We start from the raw sequence: 18,438 nt of genomic DNA on the forward strand, positions 1-18,438 counted from the left end.
TAGTAGGGAGGGCTTTGAACCTTCTCTAAAGCAATGTGTCTTACCCTCTCCAAGGAGTGGATGGAGGTAGGGGGGTAAGTGGAGAGAATGGGAGGAGGGGAGAGAGTGGGAACTTGGATTGGTATGTATAATGAAGAAAAGATAGTTTCCTTTTTAGAAAATAAAAATAAAATAAAATAAAAAGAAATCCAGTATTTGTATGAATCATATATGATCCAAAATTGGGGGTAGCTCTGGAACTACTTACTGACTTACTTATTTTTCTGGGAGGCAGAAAGAAAAGAACAGGGCTATCTGAAATAAGTAAAGAACCCACGTTTTGTCTAAACTCAGACATGATTTCAGAAAGGTCTTGTTTTTTAAGATTTATTTAATTACTTTTGTTTTTGTGGGCACCTGTGAACCCCCATGGTATCTATGGGTTCTCATCCCATGAGTTTCTTCCACGTAGAAAGGAGCTCCGGCCATTTTTATGAACCATGTGGTTTAGGAAGATAGTTAAGTTCCCCACTAAATTTTGAACACATTTTCTGAGGTTAGACAAACATCTACAAGACAAAAAAAACTTTAATTTTTCCAAAATGTTTACATTCAAACTGACATAAGAAAAACTGGAATGATTCATAAATGCTTGTTTTTGATACCGTGGGTAATTTTTCTTTCCATTGTGCATTGTGATGTATAAGGATGACAATTTTTTTAAAATTTTTATTCATTTTTTTTTTTTTTTGGTTTTTCGAGACAGGGTTTCTCTGTAGCTTTGGTGCCTGTCCCGGAACTAGCTCTTGTAGACCAGGCTGGCCTCGAACTCCCAGAAATCCGCCTGTCTCTGCCTCCCGAGTGCTGGGATTAAAGGCGTGCGCCACCAACGCCCGGCTAAAATTTTTATTCATTTTACATACCAACCACAGCCACAGTCCCCCTCCCCTCCCCTGCCCTTCCTCCCACTCCCTCTCCCCCACCGAACCCACCCCCATCCACTCCTCAAAAAGGATTAAGGCCTCCCATGGGGAGTCAACAAAGCCTGGCACATCAAGTTGATGCAAGACCAAGCTCCTCTCCCCTGCTTCAAGACTGAGCAAGGCAACCCATCATAGGGAATGGGCTCCAAAAAGTCAACCCATGTACCAGGGATAGATCCTAGTCCCACTGCCAGGGACCCCTCAAACAGACAAAGCTACACAACTGTCACTCACATGCAGAGGACTTAGTTCATGTCCCATGCAGGTCCCCAGCTGAGAGTCTAGAGTCCATGAACTCCCACTAGTTCGGGTAAACTATCTCTGTAGATTTCCCCATCATAATCTTGTCTGTCTCCCACCCTTGCCCATATAATACTCCTCACTCTCTTTGATTGAACTCCCCAAGCTCGGCCTGGTACTTGGCTGTGGATCTCTGCATCTGCTTCCGTTAATTACTGGATGAAGACTCTGGGATGTCAGAGTATTCGCCAATCTGATTGCAGGAAAAGGTCACTTCAGGCACACTCTCCACTATTGCTGGGAGTCTTAGCTAGGGTCATCCCTTGTGGATTCCTGGGAATTTCCCTAGCGCCTGGTTTCTCCCTAACCCCATAAAAGTTCCCTCTATCAAGATCTCTCTTTCATTGCTCTCCCAATCCAACCCTCCCCACCATCCTGTTCCCACATGTTCCTCCATCCTCTTCCCTCTACTGCCCCCCCCCCAGTTTACCCAGGAGATCTTATCTATTTCCCCTTCCCAGGGTGATCTATGTGTCCCTCTTAGGGTTCTCCTTGTTACCTAGCTTCTCTGGAACCGTGGATTGTAATCTGGTTAAGGGATGACAATTTGACCATATTAGTTGAACTGACATTGTCATACTCTGTCCCAGTTTCCTTGGGTCACTTTTATTGGGTCTGAACTTCCCCCCACAGTATGTGCCTTCTCAATTCTTTCGCCTGTCTTCTCTTCTACGGACTGCCTTGAGGCCCCCCGTGTCTCTGCCCAAGGATGAGATCTGAAAGGATCTGCTTAGTTACTTCTCCCTGAGATGCCTTTGGCAAATAACTGATGAATGCAGGCCTTGAAGTATAGCTTCTTTCCCTTTAGTCAGTCCAAACTCTGAGGTATAGTTTACTCTCAGAGTGGTTTGTGCATGCCTGAGGGTACGACATTCTCTCAGCCTTATTAAATAGAATTCTCTGAGATGGGAGATAAAAACAACAAAGCAAAGCAAACAAACAAAATAGGGTCAGTCTCACAAGGGATAGCCTCAGCCTAACCCTGTGTATCTCTGTGTATCGTGGCCTGCTTTTGCCAACTGTTAAGAGATCTGAGCATTTTACCATTTTATTTTCAGTTTCCTGAAATAGACAGAATGAGAGAACATCTCTAAGGTCAAGTTAAAGCTAGCCCTGTGAGATGTTGTCCGTGAGTTGCCCCTTGCCTGGCTTTCTCCTTTTCTCTGAGCTGTGCCTTTGCTGAGCGGCTTCTCTTGGAACACCTTGTTTCTAAGTCACTTGCCCATGAACTGTCATCTCAGGATCCAGCATGGTGAAGCCCAGCCTCAGATGGCATCTATTCTAAATTCATTAGCCAACTAAGCACTGTGACCTTTTCAAATCAAAGAGATAGAGAACATAAGACACTTTGAGGACAACTTTTACTAGGCCAGTTCTTTATAGTTGAACTCCATTAGAATCATAGAATGTAATTGTAATAGTTCTTATTTATCCATGACATCTCAACAAGGTTAACAGTTTAAATTTGGAAGCCTCAACACCATATCTCTCTGAGCGCTATGATGAGGCTAGCCAAAGGGACAGGAAATAAATTATACAACAGCTTTAATAGTGACACTCCTGCAATTATGAGCCTGCATGTTTCTATTTTCTAGAACCCTGAAGGAGGCCTCTACGTGGCCGTGACTCGGTTGGCTGGCATCACCGGAGTTGTCATCACACTGTGTCTCATATTAATTATCACATCCTCTACGAAAACCATCCGGAGGTCTTACTTTGAAGTATTCTGGTATACACACCATCTCTTTGTGATCTTCTTCATCGGCCTTGCCATCCATGGAGCTGAGTGAGTTTTTTACCTCCATTGCCAAAGGCTTTGGGTTCACTGTCTAGGTGTATTATTGCCCAGTGACAGGCACAGTGACTTCCTTGCTTTTGTATGATCATCCTTTCTGCTGAGGGGATGTAATAGGACAGCAGAGGTCAGTCAAAAGAAACAACAACATCCTTGCTTTCTTGTTGTACCCATCTAATTTATAATGCAGCTACTTAAAATAAGCTTGAAACATATACCCAATATATAAAATAAACTGTCTATGTTTAGTTTCAAGGCTACTGTGTATGATTGTGTAGATTGCTTCTAAAGAGAAGCAAGGTAGTCTGCACTATGCTGGCCATACGTTATTGAAAGCATTGGTAGGTTCTTGACTGTCCACCACAGTGTTTCCTATGGGTAAATCACAAGTAGGTTAAGCAAAATCCCAAAGTAAAAGAGTTAGTGATTAATCAGTTGAAGAGGTTTTCTGTTGTCCAACTGGTTTTGATTTAAGCAAACAATCATTACTGGTTGCCTTCTGAGTATGAGGATCTATCTGCAGAACTGTGGAGGAATGCCCGCTAGAAAAACACACCTTTCAACTTTTGAATATGATAAAAGTAATAACTTCTACCAAGCTCTATGTCAAGTGCTAAGAACTTGACATTCGATGTTTCTTTTAACTCCTCTAATGTATAGATTTGGAACCCCAAAGTAAAAATGGTAAAAATACATGTGCTGAACCACTCCCAAGTGGTGTGTAGCCTACAGAACAGGTGTTCTAGAGTGGGCTGTGGTGAGCACTCCCATAAAGAAACACGGTGCTAGACTGTATGCTTGGGAAAATCTGCTTTAATATCAGGTTTCATTTTTCTACTCTTTTATACCACCTGCACAGAAGAGCCAAGCCCAGGGAAGTTCCATGATGGGTATAGAGTTCCAGGAACATAAGGGTGGGGGAAAGTCAATATGCAAAACTCAAGCCAAGTCAGCTAGGGGTGAGCAAGTCTTGAGAGTGAAAAGAGGAAGGATGAGAAGAAGCAACTGGGGCCACCTTCTATGTGCATTCTTAGCCTACTTCCCGATTTGAAACCCTCATAAACTCTTTCTAAGCACTGAGAAATCTGTGGGATGAACAATCTCCTGAGTCCCCTAAAGTAACAGTGTCTTAAGGTGAAACTCGCTCACAATCCAGCTATCTCAGAGAATCCTACAAAAGTGAGGCATTACTTCCTCTCTCTCCTTTACCAATCCCACCACTTCCTGTTTGGAGAGTGGCACAGAGAGCTGTCTTCCTTTGGATTAGACAGAGATGTATTTGCTTAGTCTCTATCTAAGTCACAGTTGCTATTTACACTGGTTAAGTGGTTGTTCGGGATCTCATGGCTAGGTAACAATTGAACTAGATTTGAAATTCTGATTTGCAGACTTTTGCTCCTATTATTTAGAGTACAAGGAGAAAAATCGTATTTTTCTATTATTTATTCCCCATGGGAACTAGAGAATAAAGATCTTTTGTAATTACTATTCCTCAGACTCCTGCTTTTCCCATGCCATGTCCATTGGTCACTAAATCCAATCTTTAAGGAGGAAATGTAAGGGTATACAACTCATTGTTAGAGTGCTTGCCTAGCATATATGAGGCCCTGGATTCCAAGGGTCTAAAACACTCAAACAGCTTACTGTCTCGTTAGTAAGTGATGAAGACTTACTTTTTTTTAATTCATCAGACGAATTGTACGTGGACAGACTACAGATAGTTTGAATGAGCATGATATAAAATTCTGTGAAGACAAAATCTCAGAATGGGGAAAAATAAAGCAGTGCCCAGTACCCAAGTTCTCTGGAAACCCTCCTATGGTATGTATTTTTATTATTTCTTTTAAAGCGCTATTACTGGTAGGTTTAAGAAGCAGGTACAAATATTGTTATAGATACTTTACTATGTGAATTGGCTAGAACTTTTTCTTGAAAAACAAACTTTACATTGATCTGTTGTCAATGTCCTAGAATGAAGTTGGAAAGCAATGATTTTAAATTGCTTTTTGGGCTTAAGAGCCACCACTACCACCACCACCATCTCCTCCTCTTCTTCTGGCTATGAAGATCACAATAATATCAGTTAATGATTTTCAGAGGTGCACTTAGGGATTCTATCCTGATATGAGTTGTATGGCTCAAATGATCCACCTATAAGGAGCTGTGGATCTCTTTGGTTACCGGGAAGTCTATATGGAATTCTATATGGCTTCAGAACTGTTAAGAAAACAGATGAATTAGCACATTGAGCTGCCTTTATTCATCAGAGGATCCTATCTATCAGGATGACAAAGGTTCCACAGCCAAAATCATACAAACACCAAAGGCAGTCACCTTGTGAAAGAGGAGAGGCAAGGCAAGGGCTAACGGGGAAACAAGGTGAAACTCTTGCTTTCTCCCATAGAGAGTTCTTCTGAACTCCACTCTGGGTGGTCTTCGATATCTCTGCCCCATAAAGCAGGCTTTATAATCTTCATGTTATCTTTCTTTCCGTTGGTAGACATTATAATCTGTTGGTTGCTGTGCTAGCCACTGTTGTAAAATGAAACAAAAGTCAACATTTGTCTCAGGCTTCTGACTAGTGCTCTAAATCTTTTGTATAACTAGTATTATAACTCTCCTGCATTGTATAACATAAAGACAAATCTATCCCATTTTCTCCTGTTGGCATGGGAATATTCTTTTACTATGCCCATCACTCTAAAGCAGCTTAATGTTTTTGAGTATCCTTGTTCATAAATGAAATCAAGCTGACTCAGCATTGACTTGCCCCTACTATATTCAGCCATTAATAGAAAGCGTACAAAACAAACCTTATTTTTAGTTAGTTTATAGGCTATGGAAGGCACAGTTCCTTGATGACAGCTAGAGTGAGTTCTACTATCTTTGCAGGCAACAGTCACAAAATTACTTCTAGGTTTCTGAGGCTATCAAAGGAAATGCCCAAGTATAGTGCCATTAAATGTAACTCTATGGTATCAACCAGGAAATAGATGGGAGAGTTTTAAATATCCAGCTTATAAAGATGAGGTAGACCAAAAGAATACTCCATACCTCTGTTACAGATATTCTTCACTTTTGAATAGTGGTGTGAAGAATCTGAGTACTTTTAATTTTTCCAACAATATAATGTCAAAAATATAGTTTATTTCAGCTTATAACTCTCAGGTCACACTCCATCACTGAAGAAGTGAAGGCAAGAACACAAGGCAGGAACTAATTAATGCAGAGGTCATGGAAGGGTACTGCTTACTGGCTTGCTTTTACTGGCTTGCTTCTCCTGGCTTGCTTGGTCTGCTTTCTTACAGAGACCCGGGCCACCAGCCCAAGTGTTACACTGCCTACAATGAGCTGGGCCCTCTCTCATCAATCAGCAATCAAGGAAATGCCCTACAGACTTGGAAATCTGGATGGAAGCATTTTCTCAATTGAGATTCCTCTCCCAAGATAACTCTAGCTTGTGTCAAGTTGACAAGAAAAACAATAACAAAACCAACCAGAATATATGAGGAACATGGCTCTTATTTTCTGCTTCAGATTCCATTCTAGAAAATTAAATTTTAGATATTTCTAATTTTTTGGTACTTCAAATATTAGATTAGGAATCCAACTGGTAGAACTGTTGGGCCTAAATGTTGATTTGGAGCCTAAAAATCTATGAAGCAATTTCTATATTCTAATCAGAGACTTAGATAGAAGCTTTAGAATCTTCATGTGTGTCCCTTCAGCAAAAGTACCGCATAGCTCCTAGAGTTTGCCATAATGCTGAGGAAGACAGCTGAAGTCTTGCACAAAATTTGTCATCTTGAAAAAGATTAATTGGAGACTCAATGGCTGGGAGAAAACAATTGCAACGTTGCATTAAAAAAAATCTCGTGTTGCTGAAGAGTCAGGTTCACTCTGGGACCATCTGTCCTCTGTTGTAGGCTAGTCCAACTTTGGTTGTAACACTGAGAGGAAAGCTCATTCTTGTAGGAAATTCTTCTTTGGAAAGCCTCACACCACAGCTACAGATCATACAACATATAACCCCAACGTCTGTTTTACTGACTTTACACTTTATCTTAACATTTGATAGTTTAATATATTATGTTTTATTTTTAAAAAAACTGCTCATCAGTAGTAAATACTTAAACAAGCTTACAGAGGTTAGCCTGGCTTGTAAAATGATTTCTTCTTCTTAATATTTAACTAGCTGTCACCACTCCCCTTAACACATCTCATTTTGTATTTGATGCAATTACAGACTTGGAAATGGATAGTGGGTCCCATGTTCCTGTATCTCTGTGAGAGGCTGGTCCGGTTTTGGCGATCACAACAGAAGGTGGTCATCACCAAGGTATTCACTCATGTCGGAATTCTTAGTAGCTAAGTATCGCATGGGCATGTCTCCTCATATTCTCTACATTGATGTTCAAAAAGATCTCTTTGCCATGTTATTTTTATTAAACTGAAAACAGAAACCCTACAGTTTAATTGAATGAATTTAACTTAATGATGAAATGAATTGGCCTTTAAGTGGGGACACTATAACGTATCACTTTTTATGATACCTGCCTCCACACACACATGTATTAGTGAGACAAAAACTTTCAGGTACTAAAAACAGCAAGAAGCATATAAAGGAGGTTGAAAGACCTTTCTAGTTCCTTTTTCTATTCTTTATAAGTAATCACAGTGTATTAATGCTGCAGTGTTCAATATATCAAGTGGATTAAGACATAATTTTTACCTTGCACTTGGTCTCCAGGCTCCAAGTCTGGAGTGCTTTTTCTCTGTTTTCCTATGTTTTGTTTTTCCTTATGAAATAAAGAGAGAGATATACAATTAGATAGACTCTATCAGATAGATAGATGATAGATAGATAGATAGATAGATAGATAGATAGATAGGAAAGTTCCTTGTTACAGTAAATACCCAACAAGATTGTTTTGTCAAATAAAATTTAATTATGATCAATTCATTTCAAAAAGGATTTACAAAAAGCCTATTGTAGGTTATGTTTTGAAAGACACAAAAATTCCTTCTGTCTTCCTTCTAACTTATTTCAGTTGGTACCTATGGAGAGTCATAGTAGAGCTAGTCCTGCTGGCATTGAGAGTTTTGCAATGTAGGAACATGCAACGGCTCTCCTTTTATGTTATGTATATTGTATTATTTTTAAAAGTCTAGCAATTGACAAAGATGCCTGCCACAATTTTTTTCCATTCATAAATAAGAAATGACCAAACCAGACAAATATTTCTCCTTAATGTATTTCTAGGGTAAATTTGTTATCTTGTGAAGAAAATAAACGTTCACTTTCTTCTCATGAAATACAAGAAACAGGGGTTATCTAAAAATATTAATGAGAGTGCTATCTACTAAAATGTCTTTTGTTAACGTCTCCTTGTGCGTATAATAATAAAACTGCAACATGAAAGAACTGTTTTTACTACACAAAATTACAACATGGTAAACAATTTTCAACATAATTTTCTCTATTCAAAATGATGCTTTCCAATTCTGTATTTCAGAGCAGAGGAAGTTGTTTGCAGCCTTGTTGTATAAGGTACTCTTAAATCCCAAGTTTTGAAAATGTTTTACAATGTTTTGGTGGTTCTACGGGTTAAACTCAGGCATCACATATGCTAAGCATGTACTTTGGCACTTGGCTGCAGCCTTAATAGTAACTTTTATTAGTAGCAGTCCCCACATTTCTGAAGTTTCTCATGGACAGAAAAGCTCAGCAATATCAGTGAGCTCGGAAAAGCTGTTTCCATTCTCTAGAACTTTCCCTTCTTTGATGTCCTTTGGGTTGTCTGGACTTGTACCTCTGAAATTCTTCTAGGTATGGTAGGTGTCTTCGAGCAGTACATTACCTTTCCATTTGGTTTTAAGTTTGACTTCATTTTCAGTTAGCTCATAATTGTATATCTTTATAAGCTACAATGTAGTGTTCCCCTGTGCTATACCTGTGTAACCAAGTAAAGCAGCAGCACAGCTTTCAAGTCAAACATACATGATTTCGCTGTTATAAAAATGCCCAGTCTCCCAGAAGTCTTGACATATGCAACCTACCATTCAGCACCAGAACACCACAACCTAGTCATTCTACCTGACTGTAAGTCAGTACCTATGAACTCCCATGCCTCCTGCCACCCTGCTCCCCTTATCCTTTGCCGCCCACCCTCTTACACTCAATTTCTATGCGCTGAACTCTCTCGCATTCATCGTATGAGTGAGGTTATGCTGCATTTGTGCCTGGCTTATTTCACTTACGTCATTCAGGTTCGTGTTGCACATGGCCAGATGCCACCCTTTTAAAGCTTTTAATAGCCATCTACTGTGAAAATGCGGCACATTTTCTTTATCCAGTCATTGTTGCCACAGTTAGGTTGATTCCAGAGCATTGCTGTAGTGCTGAAATAGACCTGCAAGTGACAATATCCTTTTGACAAGAAAGAGGATCTACTTTCTGTTTCCCTTATTCTGTTCTGTTTTAGAGTTAGCTATCTATTTACTAGATTTGGATAATTCAGATAGACCTTAAATGGACTGTTGTGTTTATGGAGAATAAATATAGTGCCTGACTTGGGGAGAGATGGATGGCATTCTCTCTGGGAGGAGAAGTGCAGAAGCAGGGCACGTTAAGGTGTGATTCAGTACAAGAACAGACAGTATGGTTAACTTCATTTGGGAGCTGTTGTAATATATCTAGTTAGTGAAAACTCTACGTTCTGTCTATCTGCCAACGCCCTCTCTCATGACCAGGGAAGACAGAAAGAATGAACTAGAAACTTTTCTTTCTATTTTTTGTGTCTTTTTTAGCATCTGAGAGAGAGAAAAATCACAACAGATGGATAGTTTTCATTTCCTGCTAGAGACTGTGAAACAGAAATGTATGTAAAAGACTTATTAGGAGTGTGTTCTCAGGGGCTATATTCATAATGAAAGTTAAACCAGATGTGGTAGCACGTTCACATGATCCCAGTAATCAGGAAGTTGAAGAAGGAGAGCCTGAACTCAAGGGCAGTTTGGGCTACATCACGAGTTACAAGCTACCCTGGGCTACATACAGAAACCATATCTCAAAACAAACAAGAGAAAAACAGTTAAAACATTTAGAAAGGTAAAATGAGGAAGAGAGAGGAGTTGACCTGGTGCCCACTGTGGTTACAGCTGCAATGTCGGCTGATCCTACAAGGGAGAGCTGGAGCTGTCTCAGACTGAAGAGAGAAAACTAGGACTTTGTGCCCATCCTTCAGTCCACCCTTAGCCAAAGGCTATAATTGAGGACAAATGCCAAATGACAGATATATCTGCTTCTGTGTTGGTATTTTCAAAAGAAGCACAGGTAGGGCATCTTAATTATTTTATCCATGTGAATCTTAAAAGTGCAAATGTTTTGGTGACACGTAATTTTCGGGGTCATGTTTTATTCCATAGGTGGTCACTCACCCTTTCAAAACCATTGAGCTTCAGATGAAGAAGAAAGGATTCAAGATGGAGGTGGGACAGTACATTTTTGTCAAGTGTCCTAAGGTGTCCAAGCTGGAATGGCACCCATTCACCCTGACCTCTGCGCCTGAGGAAGACTTTTTTAGCATTCATATCCGTATTGTGGGAGACTGGACAGAAGGGCTGTTCAATGCTTGTGGCTGTGATAAGCAAGAGTTCCAAGATGCCTGGAAACTACCTAAGTGAGTACAGAACACATGGAAAACGTGCATGAGTTTAGGAGAAATGGTGCTAAATAGTTGTGATTCTCCATCTCACCACCTGATCTTCTGAGTGACAAAGCACATTGGTTCAAAGAATATAGTGTATGTCTGTTTACCATTGCATGTGGTGTGTTTATGCATATATTTAGATATCTTAGGTAAACTAGAAAGCATTGATATCAAGTATTAGTAATAACCTCAACTTTCTTTAAATATGTAAGGGTCAAGGCCAAGTTATGTTAACTTTTTCTGACAAACAAAAATTATATCAGAGATACTCTTAAATTTTAAATGATGTCATTTGTTTGAAAGTATTATTTGTTTTGCATCCTTCTCTCCACTTGTCTCACACAGTACTAGGGACACTGTAGACACTAAAGAAAGGCTTTTCAAGTTATTTCCTGAATAAACAAATGGAAAGTGATCCTATCAACTCAACACTATGTTATTATGTAAAACATTCTTATCTTAATATGTAATGCAATTAGGAATTTCAAATTTGGATTGCCCTGCCAGGCATGGGGCCCATGCCTATAATTCCAGTACTTGGGAAGTGGAAGCAGGGGGATCAGGAGTTCAAGGTTCTCCCTGATAACACAGAAACTTTTGAGGCCAGCCTGGGCTGCTTGAGATTGGTTTTAAAAAAACAAAACAAACAAACAAATGAAGAAGCAAAAAACCCAAGGGGCTTCCCATATGGCTTGATGAGTAATAGAGCTTGCTGTGCAGACCAGATGTCCTGAGTGTCCATTCCCTGTCCTCCTGGATTATATGGTTGAAGAAGAGAAACTCCTGAAAGTTTCTCATGTGTACTTCGGCAAATGTGCACACACACACACACAGACACACACACACACCATCATCATCATCATCATCATAATAATAATAATAATAGCAAAAATCAGATATACTTCTCCATAACAAGAGACAAAAGTGAGCTGGAGAGATGGCTCAGCCATTAAGAGTACTGGCTGTGCTTCCAGAAGACCTGGGTTTGATTCTAAGCACTCAAAACTATTTAACTCCAGTTACAGGGGACTCACGATCACTATCTGTTGAGATAGGGAGCTGCAGGCTGCGTCCCTGGCACCTAGCCGCCCGCATGGCTAGCTTATGCCCCAAAATAATTACATGGAAACTGTATTCTTTTAAACACTGCCTAGCCCATTAGTTTCAGCCTCTTATTGGCTAGCTCTTACATATTGACCTAACCCATTTCTAATAATCTGTGTAGCCCTCGAGCTGGCTTACCAGGAATGATCTTAACCTGTGTCTGCCTGGAGACACATGGAGAATCATGGTGACTCCTTGACTCAGCTTCTTTCTCCCAGCATTCTGTTCTGTTTACTCCGCCTACCTAATTTTATGTCCTATTTAAGGGCCAAGGCAGTCTCTTTATTTAGTCAATGAAATTAACACAAAACAGAAGACTCTCCCCCATCATTTCCCTTTTCTGTTTAAACAAAAAAGAAAGGCTTTCACTTTAACATAGTAAGATTACATATAACAAAACAGATATTAAGCAAGAATTACAGTTATAATATTTATATCTATTTTATCTTTTATCATAATTAAGGAAAACTATAACTATAACTAACCATTCTTCAACTCCATCAAAGACTCCAGAAGGATATAATATTACCTAAGCAAACAAGAAATCCAAAGCTCTAGAAATGGCAGAGACATCTCGCTGCCTGTACAGTCACCCAAAGTTCCTCTGTACCATTGGGGCATCCATCTTTAGCCTTCAGGCCCATCGTATCAAGCAGATATTTCCATGAAGCAGGAAATTTCAAAGACAGTTCAGTCACTATCTGCTGTGTCCTGCAGAATGTCTCGCAGACTCTTTCATGAGTCATGAACCCCAAAAGACCATCTCACCTTTAGGCAAGTTCAGCAGTCCTCTCTCTGCGGGTTCTTTGTGTCCATTTTATGCAACAGTCCAGGCAAGAGCAGTTTCTTGCCCAAATGGCTATCAAACTCCATAAGGAGCCTCTTCGATGCCCATCTTCTTCTTGAAGTAGATTGGTGCCGCCAGGAGCAGACATGTCTCATTGTCATGAAAAGTCCTAAGTTATTAAAATATTTTAAATGCCATATTCTGCAGCCTTTGAGAGATATGAAGAATGCCTATCTGAAATATATCTCTATATATCTAGAAAATCTAAGTAACATAACTACAAACTTGACTATTATTTATGATTATCCATCAACAACCTATATTTTCTAATTATACATTACATTTTAAAAATGAACTACACAATCACAATACCTAATCAAGATCAGAAATACATATAACAAAATTGACCTTAAAATCCATACCAATGCAAATTATTCATACCTATATCATTTCGCCCTTTAAATGTAAAAGAACATTTATAAACAATATTTTGGGAACATGGCCGCAGTTTTTTTCTCTCCAAACTGCTTCCTGCTGAATGGGGTGCTGTCAATCAGATCATTTAGAGTGTAACCTGTGTGCCAGGTTTATCTCAGTTGGCAGTTCAGTGAAGTAATTTTTTGAGGGTGTTCACAGCAACTTTTCTGGAGGTCATGGTCTATCATACCATATCGGGATAGAATCAATCCACAGGGTCTGGTCCTCTGTGAAAACAAATGAAGACCCTCTCCAAAGCATCATATCCTTAGACCCAAATTTTGAAATCATAATACCCTTATATCCATTCTAGTTTAGCTTGGCAGCCCATGTAATGAAATGTCTCTCTGTACTTAGCTCCTTCACAGTCAAAAATTTTGAAGAAAACACAATGTACATAATCCAGACTCTCTGTGAATTTTCCATTTTTATGTGGCTTATTTTTCTTTATTTCTTTTAATCTCTTAACTATCTGTACTCTGTCTCTTTAAAGACTTTACCCTTTTTTTAAGACATTAACTTTATTCTTTATATTCTTTTTTCTTCTCTCTCTCAAGCCTACATACATTCATTCAACAGTGTCTGAATCTGTTTTATTGTGAATCTGTAATTTTTTTTCTTAAAGCCTTTTTGTCTTTATTTATTTTTATTATTATTATTTTTTTTAATTTATTTATTTATTAAGGATTTCTGCCTCGTCCCCACAACCGCTTCCCATTTCCCTCCCCCTCCCCCGATCAAGTCCCCCCCCTCATCTGCTCGAAGAGCAATCAGGGTTCCCTGACCTGTGGGAAGCCCAAGGACTGCCCACCTCTATCCAGGTCTCGTAAGGTGAGCATTCAAACTGCCTAGGCTCCCACAAAGCCAGTACGTGCAGTAGGATCAAAAACCCACTGCAATTGTTCTTGAATTCTCAGTATTCCTCATTGTCCGCTATGTTCAGCTAGTCCGGATTTATCCCATGCTTTTTCAGACCTAGGCCAGCTGGCCTTGGTGAGATCCCAATAGAACATCCCCATTGTCTTAGTGTGTGGGTGCACCCCTCGTGGTCCTGAGTTCCTTGCTCGTGTTCCGTCTCCAGGAGCACTTTGTTTTGCGCCTTTAAATCACTAAGCGCTTAAGAATCTAAGCTGTGACAATTCCTAGGTCAAAAACAGGCACTGCCTGCTGGCCCCGCCCAGTCCAACATGGCGGAGCTGCTCATGCCTCTGAGCCACAGCACACAATGACTTCCTTTTAAGTACACAGTGAGTCTAGTTGCCATCAAACAAATCGTAGCACTTTACTCCAAATGCTCCATTCAAAAGCTCTGTCTCCTGCAGGAGCCAGACAGAGATTGCAATGGTGGTACAGCCCAGAAAGCCGGCATTTTTAAAAAGCCAGTTTTTTTTCCTGCTGCTGAGTCAGGAAAATTTCAAAATGGAGGATGGACCATTTTGTGCTAGCTCTGGGGCCACCAGGTAGGAGCGGCACTCAGCACTTTAATTCTGAGACTGAGCGTGCAGCACAGAAATTCTTTTCATCCAAGTTACAGCCAAATCTGACACGCAGAGCACTGCACAGTCTGAAAACACGTCTCTGTATGGCGGCAGGAATCCACCATGCTCTTCTGCCTGCCTAAGCCTGATTCTGCAGTCTGCCCAGGTGCAGGCGGGGAGCGCTGAGCCATGCCACTGTCTCAGAGCACTCTCCTTCTGATCCCAAGCAGGAACACAAACATCCAGTCCCATAAAATCCATTGAAATGCTTTAAAGCCAGAATTCACGCTGGCAGCACAGCCCCAGGAAGCTGCGCTTTAAAATGACGCAGCGTTTTTTCTGCTGGTGATACCAAATCAAGAAATCTCTCTACAGCACGCCACCAACTAACAGCCAAAAGCTGTGTTAAACTCTGTTTTTTTTCTCTGATTAAAATTAAGCTCTCTCAGGTTTTACGTGGAGTTCATTACCACTCTGGGCGCCACTCTGTTGAAATAGGAGTGGTGGGCTGCATCCCTGGCACCCGGCTGTCCCCGAAATAATTACATGGAAACTGTATTCTTTTAAACACTGCCTGGCCCATTAGTTCCAGCCTCTTATTGGCTAGCTCTTACATATTGACCTAACCCATTTCTAATAATCTGTGTAGCCCACGAGCTGGCTTACCGGGAATGATCTTAACCTGTGTCTGCCTGGAGACACATGGAGAATCATGGTGACTCCTTGACTCAGCTTCTTTCTCCCAGCATTCTGTTCTGTTTACTCCGCCTACCTAATTTTGTGTCCTATTAAAGGGCCAAGGCAGTCTCTTTATTTAACCAATGAAATTAACACAAAACAGAAGACTCTCCCCCATCAACTATCCTTTTTCTAGCCTTTATGAGTACCACATATGCACCTGGTTCACAGACATTCATGCAGGCAAGCATCCATACACAATGAAAATAAATTTAAAGGTAGGTGTGTGTGTGTGTGTGTGTGTGTGTGTTGGGTGGAGAAAGAAAGAAGAGAAAAAATGGGGAAAAGCTCATGGTAAGCTAGTAAAGGTTTTCAGTTAGATAATCATTTATAGTCTTACTTTCAGCCCCAGTGGTGGCATTAAATGACTTACAGGAAAGCCATTTTATAGAGACTCCCCATACATACACTATCTCAGCAGATTCAGCATAGCACACATGTCCAACAACAGCATGTATTCTACTTCCTGTGCAGATTAAGGAACACCTACAACTATCCCTTTCCCTTTCCGTTCAGGATAGCAGTTGATGGGCCCTTTGGCACAGCCAGTGAAGATGTGTTCAGCTATGAAGTGGTGATGCTAGTGGGAGCGGGGATCGGAGTCACGCCTTTTGCCTCCATTCTCAAGTCTGTCTGGTACAAATATTGCAATAATGCCACAAATCTGAGGCTCAAAAAGGTAAGTTCCTCTTATTCTCTGGAGGGCCTAGATTAGATCCCATGCTGAAATGCAAGGCTTTCAGAGATCAGGGCAAGTGGGGGAAGGTTTGAGTGACTGCAGAGAGGCAGACTTCTCCTCAGAGGATTGTCAGATAAATTCATGTGCTTGCATATAAACAGACCAGTTAGCAAAAGTAACATGCTGTATTTGTTTAGCAGTATTATAAATTCAACAAACTTGAGAAAACATTTTTTCTGTTTTTAATTTTTTCTATTTTTTAATGACTGAGCCATATCTCTAGCCCCATCCTACCTTATATAATATTAGATTATATAATGATACTGACTCTATTTTCAGCTTTTCAATACTGCTGTTTAGCAGAATAAGGTAGGAGTTGTGGAACTTTTTACTTGCCTGTGGATGTCTCTTGGGGATAAATTCCTAGGGGATTGTTCCATGTCAATTACTTGATGAAAGACGTCTTGGTAAATCTCAGATTATTCTAGTAACTGTTAAGATTGGTTCTACTAGGGACATTGAGGTTAGCTTCATATTTCATTCTTTTATCTTACTTTTTTTCTATGTGACAAAGGTATGAGTAAAACTAATTTTTCCCCCTAGGAACTTGGTCGGGGGGTTGGCAGTCCCAGGCAGGGAAGTCCTATAGTAGCCACTGTGTTGATTTCTTTGGTCATTTTCAGAGCAGATACATAGGAAGCCAGGAACTCTGGGAGAGAAGTAGCATCTGACACAGGGAAGCTAGAGAACCACAAGATGGGGATTAGCTATGTATTAACTAAACCATCAATTTATTGATTTACTTTTAAATATTTATTTTAATTAATGTGTGTGCTCATCTGTGTGTGATATATAGAGGTGCTGCTAGAGGCTAGAAGAGTGCAGATGCCCTTGAGAAACAGTACCAGGCAGTTGTGAGCCACTTGACATGGGTGATGGGAACAGAATTTCATCCCCTGGAAGAGCAGAAAGCACTCTTACTCACTGAACCAACTTGCCAGTAGCTTCCAAATGCTACTTCCTGATCTTTGTGCTGGAAGGACAAAGAAGGTTTGTGTAACAAGTCCACAGTGTGGTAATACACATCTGTAACCCCAGCACTTGAGAGGCAGAAACAGGAGGATGCCGAGTTTGGAACCAGCTCTATATTAAAGAGCCTGTCTTGAAACAATGACAAATACCATCAGATTTCTGAAACCCTGTTTCTAGGCCTTGTGGGCATCATGAAAAGGTTGAGAGCATTAGAAACCCATTCTTTGAAGGTGATAAAGACTACCCCTTATATAATCCGATCTGTGTCCCCTCCTTCTCCAGATCTACTTCTACTGGCTGTACAGGGACACACATGCCTTTGAGTGGTTTGCAGACCTGCTGCAGCTGCTGGAGACCCAAATGCAGGAAAGGAATAACGCCGACTTCCTCAGCTACAACATCTACCTTACTGGCTGGGATGATGCTCAGGTGAGGACAAGGTGACAGCTCTCAGGCTTTCTTAGCATGCCCAGAGCTTGCTGGCTTCCTTTTACCTATTGGTATGTTCTGTGCACGGCATTTTTCCCCAGGGACAGCTAATGGATTCAAGTGACCCAGCTTGCTCACACTCACTCAGTAGCGCCGTCACAATATTTAAACCATTGAGACTTGATTCCAAACTAAGGGGCCTGTGCTGACATTAGAACACTGTTCCCACCAAGGAGCAGGAATCTCAAAACACAAAATGGAAATGAGAAGAAAAGTCTATCCTTGTCTTGTACATTAATTTATGTTATACATGTTTTATGCTATATTCAATAAATTTATATGCAGTCAGCTCTCCGTCTATCTGAGGTTCTGCTCTTTATATATCATTAACCTAATCAAAATATTTGGGATAAAAGTAATCATACTGAACATATACTGTCTTTTTCTTGTAATTGCTCTCAAGTATAGTATAAGAACTAGTTACATAGGATTTATGTTGTCGCAAGTGTCATGAGTATCTAGATATGATTTAAAGTTTGTAAGAGACGTGAACATTTATGGATTTCGGGTCATACAACTAATGCTTTGCAGAGTCTGAATTCTGTTCCAGGCATTTGTTGTTGTTGTTGTTTTGTTTGTTTGTTTTTTTGAGACAGGGTTTTTTTCTGCCTAACAGTCCTTGCTGTCTTGGAACTCACTTTGTACACCAAACTGGCCTCAAACTCACAGAGATCTGCTTGCCTCTGTCTCCAGAATGCTGGGACTAAGGGTGTCTGCCCCCACCGTCCAGTCCCCAGGCATTGTTTTTAGTGCTTGTGTGGATTGTCTAATTTTATTTGTCAAATTTATTGTCTCATTAGAGTCAAAAGCTTAGAACTGAGTAGGTTATTTGCTTAAAGGCATCCAACAAGTAAATGGCTGCCTGACTGCTCCGGAACCTGCAGT

General features: G+C 40.4%; 1 protein-coding gene across 1 annotated transcript in view; it reads left to right on the forward strand.

Annotated features, from left to right (window-relative positions):
- LOC121442637 (cytochrome b-245 heavy chain-like) overlaps window positions 1-18,438 on the forward strand; it is a 36,371-nt gene that overhangs the window by 14,787 nt on the left and 3,146 nt on the right. Inside the window, exons 6-11 of the mRNA XM_041644238.1 lie at window positions 2,858-3,048; window positions 4,749-4,878; window positions 7,304-7,396; window positions 10,486-10,739; window positions 15,870-16,032; window positions 17,347-17,493. Of these exons, the coding sequence (XP_041500172.1) occupies window positions 2,858-3,048; window positions 4,749-4,878; window positions 7,304-7,396; window positions 10,486-10,739; window positions 15,870-16,032; window positions 17,347-17,493 (978 nt within the window). The remainder of the gene's footprint in view (window positions 1-2,857; window positions 3,049-4,748; window positions 4,879-7,303; window positions 7,397-10,485; window positions 10,740-15,869; window positions 16,033-17,346; window positions 17,494-18,438) is intronic.

The sequence above is a fragment of the Microtus oregoni genome, unplaced genomic scaffold, assembly GCF_018167655.1.
Source record: "Microtus oregoni isolate MIOR12 unplaced genomic scaffold, Mior012 000092F_ref0000046, whole genome shotgun sequence".
Classification (NCBI taxonomy): Eukaryota; Metazoa; Chordata; class Mammalia; order Rodentia; family Cricetidae; genus Microtus; species Microtus oregoni.